General features: G+C 58.3%; 1 protein-coding gene across 2 annotated transcripts in view; it reads right to left on the bottom strand.

The window, feature by feature from the left end:
• upk1a (uroplakin 1a) overlaps positions 1 to 11661 on the bottom strand; it is a 19056-nt gene extending 7395 nt beyond the window's left edge. The window contains exons 1-5 of one of the 2 annotated variants that reach the window (XM_070874068.1): positions 11621 to 11661; positions 7645 to 7737; positions 4820 to 5020; positions 2566 to 2640; positions 143 to 253 (exon numbers count right to left, since the gene is read on the bottom strand). In XM_070874068.1, the coding sequence (XP_070730169.1) occupies positions 143 to 253; positions 2566 to 2640; positions 4820 to 5020; positions 7645 to 7710 (453 nt within the window). In that variant the 5' untranslated portion in view covers positions 7711 to 7737; positions 11621 to 11661. Of the gene's footprint in view, positions 1 to 142; positions 254 to 2565; positions 2641 to 4819; positions 5021 to 7644; positions 7738 to 10247; positions 10430 to 11620 lie in introns of those variants that run through there. The other variant, XM_070874069.1, reaches the window with a different exon arrangement.
• Between the last annotated feature and the right edge of the window lie 3987 nt (positions 11662 to 15648).

The raw sequence follows: 15648 nt of genomic DNA, 5'->3' as shown, positions 1-15648 counted from the left end.
TCTTATTTGGCCCATCGTGTCAGGAGACGCGATGGGGCTTTAACTGAGTAACGGAGGGAGGGGGGGGGTGGTGGGCAGTTATCCAACAGTGGTCGGTTTAGCATGGCGCCCCGTGCATCCGGACTATCCGACTATCGCCTACCTGGGGCATCACATGGTTCCACAGCACGGTGATATCGCGGCCTTCGTTGGACGAATCATCTCCATAGTACTGCAGCATTTGTTTCTTCACGAACTTGGGATTGGAGGTGAGCTGTGCAGGGCAGGGTGGGGGGAAGATAGAAGGATGGAGTGAGATGGGAGTTCCACACTGACCCATGTCAGGAGACAGCCCCCTTCCCTCATCAGTGGGACATGTGTGCCCTCCCCAATCTCCACATCCCCGGCTCGCCCGACCCCAAACTCTCGTACAAAGTGTGGCCCAAATCAGTGACCGCACTGCCAAAGGAGGGTGTGCTCGGGCAGAAACATGCTTTGGGACGTCTGGACACCAGACCGTGGGCTGGATTTTAGTCTCTGCTGTTTACTGGGCAGGCGTGTTAGTGGCTGGGTAACAGCCTGCGCTTTGGTGAGGGGTTTGCATCTTCTGAGCCCAGAGGGAGGTGTTGTACAAACTTTCGAGGCATACAAATGGGAACCTCGCAAGCTAAAGTGCTGGGCAGTCTGTGCTGAGAGGGAGGATAAGAGTGTTTGAAGACCAGGCCCTCAAATCCACCACCCAGCTCATGGTCTACAGGGCTGTAGTGATACCCACCCTCCTGTGTGGCTCAGAGACATGGACCGTGTACAGTAGGTACCTCACCCCCAGCTCATGGTCTACAGGGCTGTAGTGATACCCGCCCTCCTGTATGGCTCAGAGACATGGACCATGTACAGTAGGTACCTCACCCCCAGCTCATGGTCTACAGGCTGTAGTGATACCCGCCCTCCTGTATGGCTCAGAGACATGGACCATGTACAGTAGGTATCTCACCCCCAGCTCATGGTCTACAGGGCTGTAGTGATACCCGCCCTCCTGTATGGCCCAGAGACATGGACCATGTACAGTAGGTACCTCACCCCCAGCTCATGGTCTACAGGGCTGTAGTGATACCCGCCCTCCTGTATGGCTCAGAGACATGGACATGTACAGTAGGTACCTCACCCCCAGCTCATGGTCTACAGGCTGTAGTGATACCCGCCCTCCTGTGTGGCTCAGAGACATGGACCATGTACAGTAGACACCTCAAGTCGCTGGAGAAATACCACCAACGATGTCTCCGCAAGATCCTGCAAATCCCCTGGGAGGACAGACGCACCAACGTTAGCGTCCTCGACCAGGCCCAACATCCCCAGCATCGAAGCACTGACCACACTCTTCCAGCTCCGCTGGGCAGGGCCACATTGTCCGCATGGCCCCCAGACACGAGACTCCCCAAAGCAAGCGCTCTACTCGGAACTCCTTCACGGGCAAACGAGCCAAAGGTGGGCAGAGGAAACGTTACAGGGACCACCCTCAGAGCCTCCCTGATAAAGTGCAACATCCCCACCGACACCTGGGAGTCCCTGGCCCAAAGACCAGTCCGCCCTAAGTGGAGGGAGTGCATCCGGGAGGGCGCTGAGCACCTCGAGTCTCGTCGCCGAGAGCGTGCAAAAACCAAGCGCAGGCAGCGGAAGGAGCGTGCGGCAAACCTGTCCCACCCTCCCCTTCCCTCAACGTCTGTCTGTCCCACCCTCCCCTTCCCTCAACGTCTATCTGTCCCACCCTCCCCTTCCCTCAACGTCTATCTATCCCACCCTCCCCTTCCCTCAACGTCTGTCTGTCCCACCCTCCCCTCAACGTCTATCTGTCCCACCCTCCCCTTCCCTCAACGTCTATCTGTCCCACCCTCCCCTTCCCTCAACGTCTATCTGTCCCACCCTCCCCTTCCCTCAACGTCTATCTGTCCCACCCTCCCCTTCCCTCAACGTCTATCTGTCCCACCCTCCCTTTCCCTCAACGTCCATCTGTCCCACCCTCCCCTTCCCTCAACGTCCATCTGTCCCACCCTCCCCTTCCCTCAACGTCTATCTGTCCCACCCTCCCCTTCCCTCAACGTCTATCTGTCCCACCCTCCCCTTCCCTCAACGTCTATCTGTCCCACCCTCCCCTTCCTTCAACGTCTATCTGTCCCACCCTCCCCTTCCCTCAACGTCCATCTGTCCCACCCTCCCCTTCCCTCAACGTCCATCTATCCCACCCTCCCCTTCCCTCAACGTCTATCTGTCCCACCCTCCCCTTCCCTCAACGTCTGTCTGTCCCACCCTCCCCTTCCCTCAATGTCTATCTGTCCCACCCTCCCCTTCCCTCAACGTCTATCTGTCCCACCTGTGACAGGGACTGTGGTTCCTGTATTGGGCTGTTCAGCCACCTCAGGACTCGTGTTAAGAGTGGAGGCGAGTCTCCCTCGATTCCGAGGGACTGCCTATGGTGATGCTCCGACAACCTCAAATTTAATCACCACACCCTCGTGCCCGGCCAAGCTGGAACCTGCTCCCCCTGGGCCCCTGCCCCCACCAATGCCCCATGGGGAGCCTTGTACTCACAAAGTCTCGGTGTGTGATGGCTGTGATACAGGAGGCACACTCAAAGATGTAGACAATTATCATCATCACCAGGTACTGCCGGAGAAAGAGGGAAGTAGTCACAATCAGACACTGCGCACCAATTCACAGCCCCCCCGAACCCCAAATATCCCCCCGTACACTACCCCCCCGTAACCCCAACCACGCCCCTTCTCCCCCCGTACACTACCCCCCCGTAACCCCAACCACGCCCCCTCTCCCCCCGTACCCCAAATACCCCCCCCGTAACCCCAACCACGCCACCTCCCGTACCCCAAATACCCCTCCCCGTACACTACCCGCCCCGTAACCCCAACCCCGCCCCCTCCCGTACACTACCCCCCCGTACCGCAAATACCCCCTCCCCCCATACCCCACCCACCCCCTCCCCCCGTACCCCAAATACCCCTCCCCGTACACTACCCCCCCCCCGTAACCCCAACCACGCCCCCTCCCCTTACCCCAAATACCCCCCGTACCCCAACCCCGCCCCCTCCCGTACACTATCCCCCCCCGTAACCCCAACCCCGCCCCCTCCCGTACACTACCCCCCCTGTACCCAAACACACCCCCCCTCCCCCGTAACCCAACCACGCCCCCTCCCCCGTACACTACCCCCCCGTACCCCAAATACCCCCTCCCTCCGTACCCCAACCACGGCCTCTCCCGTACACTACCCCCCCCCGTAACCCCAACCACGCCCCCTCCCCCGTACCCCAAATATCCCTCCCCCGTACACTACCCCCCCGTACACTACCCCCCCGTAACCCCTACCACGCCCCCTCCCCCGTACCCCAAATACCCCTCCCCCGTACCCTACCCCCCCGTAACCCCAACCCCGCCCCCTCCCGTACACTAACCCCCGTACCCCAAATACCCCCTCCCCCCATACCCCACCCACCTCCCCCCGCACCCCAAATACCCCTCCCCGTACACTAACCCCCCCCGTAACCCCAACCACGCCCCCTCCCCTTACCCCAAATACCCCCCCCCCGTACCCCAACCCCGCCCCCTCCCGTACACTACCCCCCCTGTACCCAAACACACCCCCCCTCCCCCGTAACCCAACCACGCCCCCTCCCCCGTACACTACCCCCCGTACCCCAAATACCCCCTCCCTCCGTACCCCAACCACGGCCTCTCCCGTACACTACCCCCCCCCCCGTAACCCCAACCACGCCCCCTCCCCCGTACCCCAAATACCCCCCCTGTAACCCCAACCACGCCCCCTCCCCGTACCCCAAATACCCCCCCTGTAACCCCAACCACGCCCCCTCCCCCGTACCCCAAATACCCCTCCCCCGTACACTACCCCCCGTAACCCCTACCATGCCCCCTCCCCCGTACCCCAAATACCCCTCCCCCGTACCCCAAATACCCCTCCCCCGTACACTACCCCCCCCGTAACCCAACCACGCCCCCTCTCCCCCCGTACACTACCCCCCCCCCGTAACCCCAACCATGCCCCCTCCCCCGTACCCCAAATACCCCTCCCCGTACACTACCCCCCCCGAACCCCAACCACCCCTACCCGCACACTACCCCCCCCCCGTAACCCCAACCACACACCCCAACCATGGTCTCCCCACCCGTACCCCAAATACCCCTCCCCCGTACACTACCCCCTCCCCCCGTACTCCACCCACGCCCCCTCTCCCCCCATGCCCCCTCTCCCCCCGTACCCCAAATACCCCTCCCCCGTACACTACCCCCCCGAACCCCAACCACGCCCCCCTGTACCCCAACCACGTCCCCTCCCCCCGTACCCCACCCACCCCCCTCCCCCCGTACCCCAACAGATCCCCCCCTCCCCCCGGCACCCCACAGACAGCTATCCAACTGGTGGGGCATCACTCCCAAACCCAATCCCTAACCCCCTCCTTCACTGGAACCGAAGCATGGCTCCATTGTCCTGGGGGGGGGGGGGGGGGGATTTGGGCCCCCCGATCCTCAGGACCCCCACACCTCTTTTCCCTTCCCCCCCCCCCCACCAATCCTCAGGGACCCTGCACCTCCCCCTTCACTCAGCTCTCCACAACACACACCCCTCCCCCGCCTCTATTCTCATGGCCGCCCGCTCAACACCCCAGCCTTCCCCCAGTCAGCTCCCCCCCGCGCCCCTCCCTCACCCGGCCAGTGCCATTCCCTGCCCCCTTCCCACCCCCCGCCCCCGTAAGTGCGTTCCCTTCCCCCACCCCCCACACACAACCTCCCCCCCCCCCGCCCCAGTACTCACGGTGATGACCATGGTCCTGCTCTCGCTCAGGACGGCCAGAATGCCGAAGATGGAGAGACAGAAGAAGGCAAACCCGGTGAAGACAGCGATCCAGGCCCCGGCAAACACGTCATCCTTCCCCGAAACCCCCAGGGCCGGGTACACCTTGTACTGATCAGTCACCACCCAGATCGTCTCGGCAAACAGCGCAATGCCAGCGAGCTTCGGGAGGGGAGAGAGAGAGAGAGAGAGAGAGAGAGAGAGAGACTGTTACACTACAATCATCACGGTACCCCACACACCGGCACAGAACCGGCCCCCCACCATCCCTCGGGAAAGGCAAGGACCACACGTCCGACCCGATCCATCCGTGTCTCCCACCAACACCCCGTCTGTTCTCCTGAGAGCAGCAAAGGTTGAGGGGGGGGGGGGGGGGGGGTTGACCAGAACGGTCCCGGGGATGAGGAGAAGCTCGGGGTCTTCTCCTACAGAACACCAGAAACAGGAGCAGGAGTGGGCCATTCGGCCCCTCGAGCCTGCTCCGCCATTTAATACCATCATGGCTGATCCCATCATGGACTCAGCTCCACTTCCCCGCCCGCTCCCCATAACCCTTCACTCCCTTATCGCTCAAAAATCTGTCTATCTCCACCTTAAATATATTCAATGTCCCGGCCTCCACAGCTCTCTGGGGCAGAGAATTCCACAGATTTACAACCCTCTGAGAGAAGAAATTCCTCCTCATCTCAGTTTTAAATGGGCGGCCCCTTATTCTAAGACCATGCCCCCTAGTTCTAGTCTCCCCCATCAGTGGGAACATCCTCTCTGCATCCACCTTGTCGAGCCCCCCTCATAATCTGATACGTTTCAATAAGGATTTAGAAGGCTGGGAGGGGATTTCATAGAAACATATAAAATTCTGACGGGACTGGACAGGTTAGATGCAGGAAGAATGTTCCCAATGTTGGGGAAGTCCAGAACCAGGGGGGTCACACAGTCTAAGGATAAGGGGTAAGCCATTTAGGACCGAGATGAGGAGAAACTTCTTCACCCAGAGAGTGGTGAACCTGTGGAATTCTCTACCACAGAAAGTTGTTGAGACCAGTTCATTAGATATATTCAAGAGGGAGTTAGATGTGGCCCTTACGGCTAAAGGGATCAAGGGGTATGGAGAGAAAGCAGGAATGGGGTACTGAGGGAATGATCAGCCATGATCTTATTGAATGGTGGTGCAGGCTCGAAGGGCCGAATGGCCTGCTCCTGCACCTATTGTCTATGTTTCTCTGACCTCTCATTTTTCTAAACTCCAATGAGTAGAGGCCCAACCTCTCTTCATAGCAGATTCCAACATATGCAGTATTTTGCTCTCGTCAATCGACACCCAGTTTATTTTGGGAGGGGTAAAGGGTTTTCAGATTTCCACGCCCTTTGTGTATTGGTGGCATCTCTCGCCCCTCCCATCCTGAGGGGGTGGGGGCAGCGTGAGTCTGCTCCCAAAACAGAGAGAACAAAAGAGTTTTTCAACACAGTGAGTGTTCGCAGAATGACGCAAACAGAGTGGGAGCAACCAGAGGAACCGGTTCAGGCAGATTCCTCACAGTTCAACAACATTCCAAGCGATGCTCGTCTGCAAACCAGGTGCAACCATCAGTCCATCCTCACCAATCCAACAACTGTCCATCAGCTCCCCTCACACAGCCGTAGGAAAGGCCAGTGATATGGGGCGAGAAGGACTATCATTACACACACACAAACACCACACACCTCACTCGTTTCTTGCACTGGAGAGGGTACAGAGGAGATTTACCAGGATGTTGCACTGGAGAGGGTACAGAGGAGATTTACCAGGATTGCCAGGACTGGAGAATTTTAGCGATGAGGAAAGATTGGATCGGCTGGGGTTGTTTACTTTGGAATAGAGGAGGCTGAGGGGAGACCTGATTGAGGTGTATAAAATGATGAGGGGCCTGGATAGAGTGGATAGGACGGACCTGTTTCCCTTGGCAGAGGGGTCAACAACCAGGGGGCACAGATTGAAAGTAATTGGGGGGAGGTTTAGAGGGGGTTTGAGGGGAAATGTCTTCACCCAGAGGGTGGTGGGGGTCTGGGGGGGGGGGGGAACTCACTGCCTGAAAGGGGGGTAGGAGGCAGAAACCCTCACCACATTTGGATGTACACTTGAAGTGCTGTAACCTGCAGGGCTACGGACCCAGAGCTGGAAAGTGGGATTAGGCTGGATAGCTCTTGGTCAGCCGGGGCAACACGGACACGATGGGCCGAATGGCCTCCTTCTGTACTGTAAACTTCTCTGATTTTACAATCCCTTCCTCATCTGCTAATTCCACACACACTGACTCTCAGAGGTATGGGTCCCACACACACTGACTCTCACTGGGGTACAGTCCCACACACACTGACTCTCACTGGGGTACAGTCCCACACACACTGACTCTCACTGGGGTACAGTCCCACACACACTGACTCTCACTGGGGTACGGGTCCCACACACACTGACTCTCACTGGGGTACAGTCCCACACACACTGACTCTCACTGGGGTACAGTCCCACACACACTGACTCTCACTGGGGTACGGGTCCCACACACACTGACTCTCACTGGGGTACAGTCCCACACACTGACTCTCACTGGGGTACAGTCCCACACACACTGACTCTCACTGGGGTACAGTCCCACACACTGACTCTCACTGGGGTACAGTCCCACACACTGACTCTCACTGGGGTACAGTCCCACACACACTGACTCTCACTGGGGTACGGGTCCCACACACACTGACTTTCACTGGGGTATGGCTCCCACCGTTGCCTTGGCGATGTTACTTACCATAAGAACTATTTTTCCGAAGATCAGGATGGCCTTGAACACCGGTGAGGCAGTTGTGTCCCCCATGTTTGTATCTTCCACGCGAATGTCGCTCTTCAAGGAGATCAGACAGCGATGAGTTACATTCCATAACTTCTATTTATATAACGCCTACAATGTAGTGAATCGTCCCAAGGTACTTCATAGCAGTAATATGCAATAAAAATTTCACACCGAGCCGCACAAATAGAAATTAGTGCAGGTGACCAACAGCTGGTTCAAAGAGTTCGGTTTTAAAAAGGAGTGTCTTATCGGAGGAAAGTGAGGTAGAGACACGAAGAGGTTTAGGGAGGGAGTTCCAGAGCGCGGCCCCAGGCAACAGAAGGCACGGCCACCGATGGTGGAGTGATTATAATCAGGGATGTTCAGGAGGGCAGAATTAGAGGACTGCAGAGATCTCGGGGGGTTGTGGGGCTGGAGGAGGTTACAGAGATAGGGAGGGGTATAGGGGCTGGAGGGGGTTACAGAGATAGGGAGGGGTGTAGGGGCTGGAGGAGGTTACAGAGATAGGGAGGGGTGTAGGGGCTGGAGGGGGTTACAGAGATAGGGAGGGGTGTAGGGGCTGGAGGAGGTTACAGAGATAGGGAGGGGTGTAGGGGCTGGAGGGGGTTACAGAGATAAGGAGGGGTGTAGGGGCTGGAGGAGATTACAGATATAGGGAGGGGTGTAGGGGCTGGAGGAGATTACAGAGATAGGGAGGGGTGTAGGGGCTGGAGGAGATTACAGAGATAGGGAGGGGTGTAGGGGCTGGAGGGGGTTACAGAGATAGGGAGGGGGCGAGGAGAGATTTGAAAACGAGGATGATAATTTTGAAAAGCAAGTTGTTGCCGGACCGGGAGCCAATGTATGTCAGTGAGCACAGGGGGTGATGGGTGAGCAGGACTCGGTGTGAGTTAGGACACGGGTCAGTGAACACAGGGGGTGATGGGTGAGTGGGACTCGGGCCAGTTAGGACACAGGGCAGTGAGCACAGTGGGTGATGGGTGAGTGGGACTGGGTGTGAGTTAGGACACGGGGTCAGTGAGCACAGGGGGTGATGGGTGAGTGGGACTGGTGTGAGTTAGGACACAGGGTCAGCGAGCACAGGGGGTGATGGGTGAGTGGGACTGGGTGTGAGTTAGGACACAGGGTCAGCGAGCACAGGGGGTGATGGGTGAGTGGGACTGGTTGTGAGTTAGGACACAGGGTCAGCGAGCACAGGGGGTGATGGGTGAGTGGGACTGGGTGTGAGTTAGGACACAGGGTCAGCGAGCACAGGGGGTGATGGGTGAGTGGGACTGGGGGTGAGTTAGGACACGGGTCAGTGAACACAGGAGGTGATGGGTGAGTGGGACTGGGTGCGAGTTAGGACACTGGGCAGTGAGCACAGGGGGTGATGGGTGAGTGGGACTGGGTGTGAGTTAGGACACGGGGTCAGTGAGCACAGGGGGTGATGGGTGAGTGGGACTGGGTGTGAGTTAGGACACGGGGTCAGCCGAGTTTTGGATCACTAGTTTACGTCCGATAGAATGTGGGAGACCGGCCAGGAGCAACCAACCTCCCCAGAATTACCCTGGACATTCAAGACTTGAAGAATAATCTTCTGGACAACTGCTAACAGTTGGACAAAATTCCATTTTCTCTTTGAACACTTTTTAAAAATGAGTTTCAAGAATATTGAAGGCAAGTAAGTTATGACAACAGTCTCTGGCTCAGTGGGTTTATTGATCACTCTTTCTCCTACCTCCAGTTTCCAGAACCCCTAATCCAGAGACTCAAGCTCCATAATCCAGGCTGACACAGCCCGGTACTGAGGGAGCGCCGCACTGTCGGAGGGGCAGTACTGAGGGAGCGCCGCACTGTCGGAGGGGCAGTACTGAGGGAGCGCCGCACTGTCGGAGGGGCAGTACTGAGGGAGTGCCGCACTGTCGGAGGGGCAGTACTGAGGGAGTGTCGCACTGTCGGAGGGGCAGTACTGAGGGAGCGCTGCACTGTCGGAGGGGTAGTACTGAGGGAGTGCCGCACTGTCGGAGGGGCAGTACTGAGGGAGTGCCGCACTGTCGGAGGGGCAGTACTGAGGGAGTGCCGCACTGTCGGAGGGGCAGTACTGAGGGAGTGCCGCACTGTCGGAGGGGCAGTACTGAGGGAGCTCTCGGGCGGATGTAAAAGATCCCGGGGCCACTATTTGGAAGAAGAGCAGGGGGAGTTCTCCCCGGTGTCCTGGGGCCAATATTTATCCCTCGACCAACATCACTAACACAGACGATCTGGGTCATTATCACAGGGCTGTGTGTGGGATCTTGCTGTGCACATTGTTGTAATGTGGGAACCGCGGGAGCTCAATGACCGCCCTCCAAAACTAAGTGTTTGATTGGCTGTGATACGATTTGGGAGAGCCGGAGGGAGTGAAAGGCGCTATATAAATGCAAGTGCTGCCCTCCCTCACCCCCCCCGGTCCGGGAATTGGAGCCCCAGCCGACCTTTCACACACAGCGGAGTCCGGGGGAGCAGTGCTTCAATCCTCCATCCATTACACACAGTATCACCGGGACTTTCCACACACACACACACACACACACACACACCTTCAACTCTTCAAAGTGCACTGCAGGAAGCGGTCAGTAACACATCCCAAATGGTCCAGGGGTTCGGCTCCCAGGGCAATGTGTCACCTCATAACAGGGAGAGCCACGGGAATTAACAGGGACAGAGAGAGACACAGAGAGAGAGAGAGAGAGAGACACACAGAGAGAGAGAGAGAGAGAGAGACAGAGAGAGAGAGAGACACAGACACAGAGAGAGAGAGAGAGAGAGACACACAGAGAGAGAGAGAGAGACACAGAGAGAGAGAGAGAGAGAGAGAGACACACACAGAGAGAGACACAGAGAGAGAGAGACACACAGAGAGAGAGACAGAGACACAGAGAGAGAGAGAGAGAGACACACAGAGAGAGAGAGAGAGACACACAGAGAGAGAGAGAGAGACACACAGAGAGACAGAGAGACACAGAGAGAGAGAGAGAGAGAGACACACACAGAGAGAGAGAGAGACACACACAGAGAGAGAGAGAGACACAGAGAGACAGAGACACAGAGAGAGAGACACACACAGAGAGACAGAGACACAGAGAGAGAGAGAGAGAGAGAGAGACACACAGAGAGAGACACACAGAGAGAGAGAGAGACACAGAGACAGAGAGAGAGAGACACAGAGACAGAGAGAGAGAGACACAGAGACACAGAGAGAGAGACACAGAGACACAGAGAGAGAGAGACACAGAGACAGAGAGAGAGAGACAGAGAGAGAGACAGAGAAAGAGAGACAGGGAGCGAGAGACACAGAGACAGAAACAGAGAGAGTTCGCGGACAAACACTCATCCAACCACCAGTAACCACCCCACCCCCGACAGTCTCCCCTATCCCCCCAATCCCCCCCGACAGTCTCCCCTATCCCCCCAATCCCCCCCGACAGTCTCCCCAATGCCCTCAATCCCCCCCGACAGTCTCCCCTATCCCCCCAGTGCCCCCGACAGTCTCCCCTATCCCCCCAATCCCCCCCGACAGTCTCCCCTATCCCCCCAGTGCCCCCCGACAGTCTCCCCTATCCCCCCAGTGCCCCCCGACAGTCTCCCCTATCCCCCCAATCCCCCCCGACAGTCTCCCCTATCCCCCCAGTGCCCCCCGACAGTCTCCCCTATCCCCCCAGTGCCCCCCGACAGTCTCCCCTATCCCCCCAGTGCCCCCGACAGTCTCCCCTATCCCCCCAGTGCCCCCCGACAGTCTCCCCTATCCCCCCAGTGCCCCCCGACAGTCTCCCCTATCCCCCCCAATCTCTCCAGTGCCCCCGACAGTCTCCCCTATCCCCCCCGACAATCTCCCCTATCCCCTATCCCCCCCGACAATCTCCCCAGTCTCCAGTCTCCAGTCTCCCCTCCCCGGGCCCCGGAGCGCTCTGACCTGTCCACCTGCGGGTCCACACCTGACTCTGAGACAGGAAGCTGAGCGCCGCCTAAATACCGCCACAGACTCCCCGGCCCACAGACCGGTTGGACCGGTCCTCTCTGAATGTCACAGGGCCGGTGGGAAGGAAGAGCAGGAGCCCGGATTTCCACTGGATCCCGGATTGGAACCAGGCCCATCGGGCAGGTGAGGGAGGGACAGGTGAGGGAGGGACAGGTGAGTCAGGGACAGGTGAGAGAGGGACAGGTGAGAGAGGGACAGGTGAGTCAGGGACAGGTGAGGGAGGGACAGGTGAGAGAGGGACAGGTGAGTCAGGGACAGGTGAGAGAGGGACAGGTGAGGGAGGGACAGGTGAGAGAGGGACAGGTGAGTCAGGGATAGGTGAATCAGGGACAGGTGAGAGAGGGACAGGTGAGAGAGGGACAGGTGAGTCAGGGACAGGTGAGAGAGGGACAGGTGAGTCAGGGACAGGTGAGTCAGGGACAGGTGAGAGAGGGACAGGTGAGAGAGGGACAGGTGAGTCATGGACAGGTGAGAGAGGGACAGGTGAGTCAGGGACAGGTGAGGGAGGGACAGGTGAGAGAGGGACAGGTGAGAGAGGTACAGGTGAGTCAGGGACAGGTGAGGGAGGGGCAGGTGAGTCAGGGACAGGTGAGAGAGGGACAGGTGAGGGAGGGACAGGTGAGAGAGGGACAGGTGAGTCAGGGACAGGTGAGTCAGGGACAGGTGAGAGAGGGACAGGTGAGTCAGGGACAGGTGAGGGAGGGACAGGTGAGAGAGGGACAGGTGAGTCAGGGACAGGTGAGAGAGGGACAGGTGAGTCAGGGACAGGTGAGAGAGGGACAGGTGAGTCAGGGACAGGTGAGAGAGGGACAGATGAGAGAGGGACAGGTGAGAGAGGGACAGGTGAGTCAGGGACAGGTGAGAGAGGGACAGGTGAGAGAGTGACAGGTGAGTCAGGGACAGGTGAGGGAGGGACAGGTGAGAGAGGGACAGGTGAGTCAGGGACAGGTCAGAGAGGGACAGGTGAGAGAGGGACAGGTGAGTCAGGGACGGGTGAGGGAGGGACAAGTGAGTCAGGGACAGGTGAGAGAGGGACAGGTGAGAGAGGGACAGGTGAGTCAGGGACAGGTGAGGGAGAGACAGGTGAGAGAGGGACAGGTGAGAGAGGGACAGGTGAGAGAGGTACATGTGAGTCAGGGACAGGTGAGTCAGGGACAGGTGAGAGAGGGACAGGTGAGTCAGGGACAGGTGAGAGAGGGACAGGTGAGGGAGGGACAGGTGAGTCAGGGACAGGTGAGAGAGGGACAGGTGAGGGAGGGACAGGTGAGAGAGGGACAGGTGAGTCAGGGACAGGTGAGAGAGGGACAGGTGAGGGAGGGACAGGTGAGAGAGGGACAGGTGAGTCAGGGACAGGTGAATCAGGGACAGGTGAGAGAGGGACAGGTGAGTCAGGGACAGGTGAGAGAGGGACAGGTGAGTCAGGGACAGGTGAGAGAGGGACAGGTGAGTCAGGGACAGGTGAGTCAGGGACAGGTGAGAGAAAGACAGGGGAGAGAGGGACAGGTGAGAGAGGGACAGGTGAGTCAGGGACAGGTGAGGGAGGGACAGGTGAGGGAGGGACAGGTGAGAGAGGGACAGGTGAGTCAGGGACAGGTGAATCAGGGACAGGTGAGAGAGGGACAGGTGAGAGAGGGACAGGTGAGTCAGGGACAGGTGAGGGAGGGACAGGTGAGAGAGGGACAGGTGAGTCAGGGACAGGTGAATCAGGGACAGGTGAGAGAAAGACAGGGGAGAGAGGGACAGGTGAGAGAGGGACAGGTGAGTCAGGGACAGGTGAGAGAGGGACAGGTGAGTCAGGGACAGGTGAGGGAGGGACAAGTGAGGGAGGGACAGCTGAGAGAGGGGCAGGTGAGTCAGGGACAGGTGAGAGAAAGATAGGGGAGAGAGGGACAGGTGAGAGAGGGACAGGTGAGTCAGGGACAGGTGAGGGAGGGACAAGTGAGGGAGGGACAGGTGAGAGAGGGACAGGTGAGTCAGGGACAGGTGAGTTAGGGACGGGTGAGGGAGGGACAGGTGAGTCAGGGACAGGTGAGAGAGGGACAGGTGAGTCAGGGACAGGTGAGAGAGGGACAGGTGAGTCAGGGACAGGTGAGTCTGGGACAGGTGAGAGAGGGACAGGTGAGAGAGGGACAGGTGAGTCATGGACAGGTGAGAGAGGGACAGGTGAGTCAGGGACAGGTGAGGGAGGGACAGGTGAGAGAGGGACAGGTGAGAGAGGTACAGGTGAGTCAGGGACAGGTGAGGGAGAGACAGGTGTGAGAGGGACAGGTAAGAGAGGGACAGGTGAGAGAGGTACAGGTGAGTCAGGGACAGGTGAGAGAGGGACAGGTGAGGGAGGGACAGGTGAGAGAGGGACAGGTGAGGGAGGGACAGGTGAGTCAGGGACAGGTGAGAGAGGGACAGGTGAGAGAGGGACAGGCTAGTCAGGGACAGGTGATATTGTGACAGGTGAGAGACAGACAGGTCCAGGGACAGTCCCATTAACCCAGCCCGTCTCTCCAGGTTGTCTCTCAGCCCTGATTTCAATCTCACTCGCTCAGCTCCTTCCCACCCACCTTACATTACACAATCGAAGCTAATTGTCAATCTCCACCCACCCCAATTTCTCCAATGAACAACAATCTGGATTTATATAGCGCCTTTAACTTGGTGAAACATCCTAATGGCTCTTCACAGGAGGATTATGAGATCAAACTTCGACACCAAGCCGCAGAAGTAGAAATTAGGACAGGTGATCAAAAGCTCGGTCAAAGAGGTCGGTTTTAAGGAGGATCTTGAAGGAGTGAGAGGTAGAGAGGCGGAGAGGTTTAGGGAGGGAGTTCCAGAGCTTGGGGCCCAGGCAGCTGAAGGCACGGCCACCGATGGTGGAGCGATTATAATCAGGGATGGTCAGGAGGTCAGAATTAGAGGAGTGCAGAGATCTCGTGGGGTTGTGGGGCTGGAGGAAGTTACAGAGATAGGGAGGGGTGTAGTGGCTGGAGGTGACAGAGATAGGGAGGTGTGTAGGGGCTGGAGGAGGTTACAGAGATAAGGAGGGGTGTAGGGGCTGGAGGGGGTTACAGAGATAGCGAGGGGTGTAGGGGCTGGAGGAGGTTACAGAGATAGGGAGCGGTGTAGGGGCTGGAGGAGGTTACAGAGATAGGGAGGGGTGTAGGGGCTGGAGGAGGTTACAGAGATAGGGAGCGGTGTAGGGGCTGGAGGAGGTTACAGAGATAGGGAGGAGTGTAGGGGCTGGAGGGGGTTACAGAGATAGGGAGGGGTGTAGGGGCTGGAGGTTACAGAGATAGGGAGGTGTGTAGGGGCTGGAGGAGGTTACAGAGATAGGGAGGGGTGTAGGGACTGGAGGAGGTTACAGAGATAGGGAGGTGTGTAGGGGCTGGAGGAGGATACAGAGATGGGGAGGGGTGTAGGGGCTGGACGGGGTTACAGAGATAGCGAGGGTTGTAGGGGCTGGAGGAGGTTACAGAGATAGGGAGCGGTGTAGGGGCTGGAGGAGGTTACAGAGATAGGGAGGGGTGTAGGGGCTGGAGGGGTTACAGAGATAGGGAGGGGTGTAGGGGCTGGAGGGGATTACAGAGATAGGGAGGGGTGTAGGGGCTGGAGGAGGTTACAGAGATAGGGAGGGGTGTAGGGGCAGGAGGAGGTTACAGAGATAGGGAGGGGTGTAGGGGCAGGAGGGGGTTACAGAGATAGGGAGGGGTGTAGGGGCTGGAGGAGGTTACAGAGATAGGGAGGGTGTAGGGGCTGGAGGGGGTTACAGAGATAGGGAGGGGTGTAGGGGCTGGGGGGGTTACAGAGATAGGGAGGGGTGTAGGGGCTGGAGGAGGTTACAGAGATAGGGAGGGTGTAGGGGCTGGAGGGGGTTACAGAGATAGGGAGGGGTGTAGGGGCTGGGGGGGTTACAGAGATAGGGAGGGGTGTAGGGGCTGGAGGAGGTTACAGAGATAGGGAGGGTGTAGGGG

The sequence above is a fragment of the Pristiophorus japonicus genome, unplaced genomic scaffold, assembly GCF_044704955.1.
Source record: "Pristiophorus japonicus isolate sPriJap1 unplaced genomic scaffold, sPriJap1.hap1 HAP1_SCAFFOLD_665, whole genome shotgun sequence".
Classification (NCBI taxonomy): domain Eukaryota; kingdom Metazoa; phylum Chordata; class Chondrichthyes; family Pristiophoridae; genus Pristiophorus; species Pristiophorus japonicus.
Note: the sequence above shows the minus strand (reverse complement) of the source record. Positions and strands in the feature narration are given on the sequence as shown.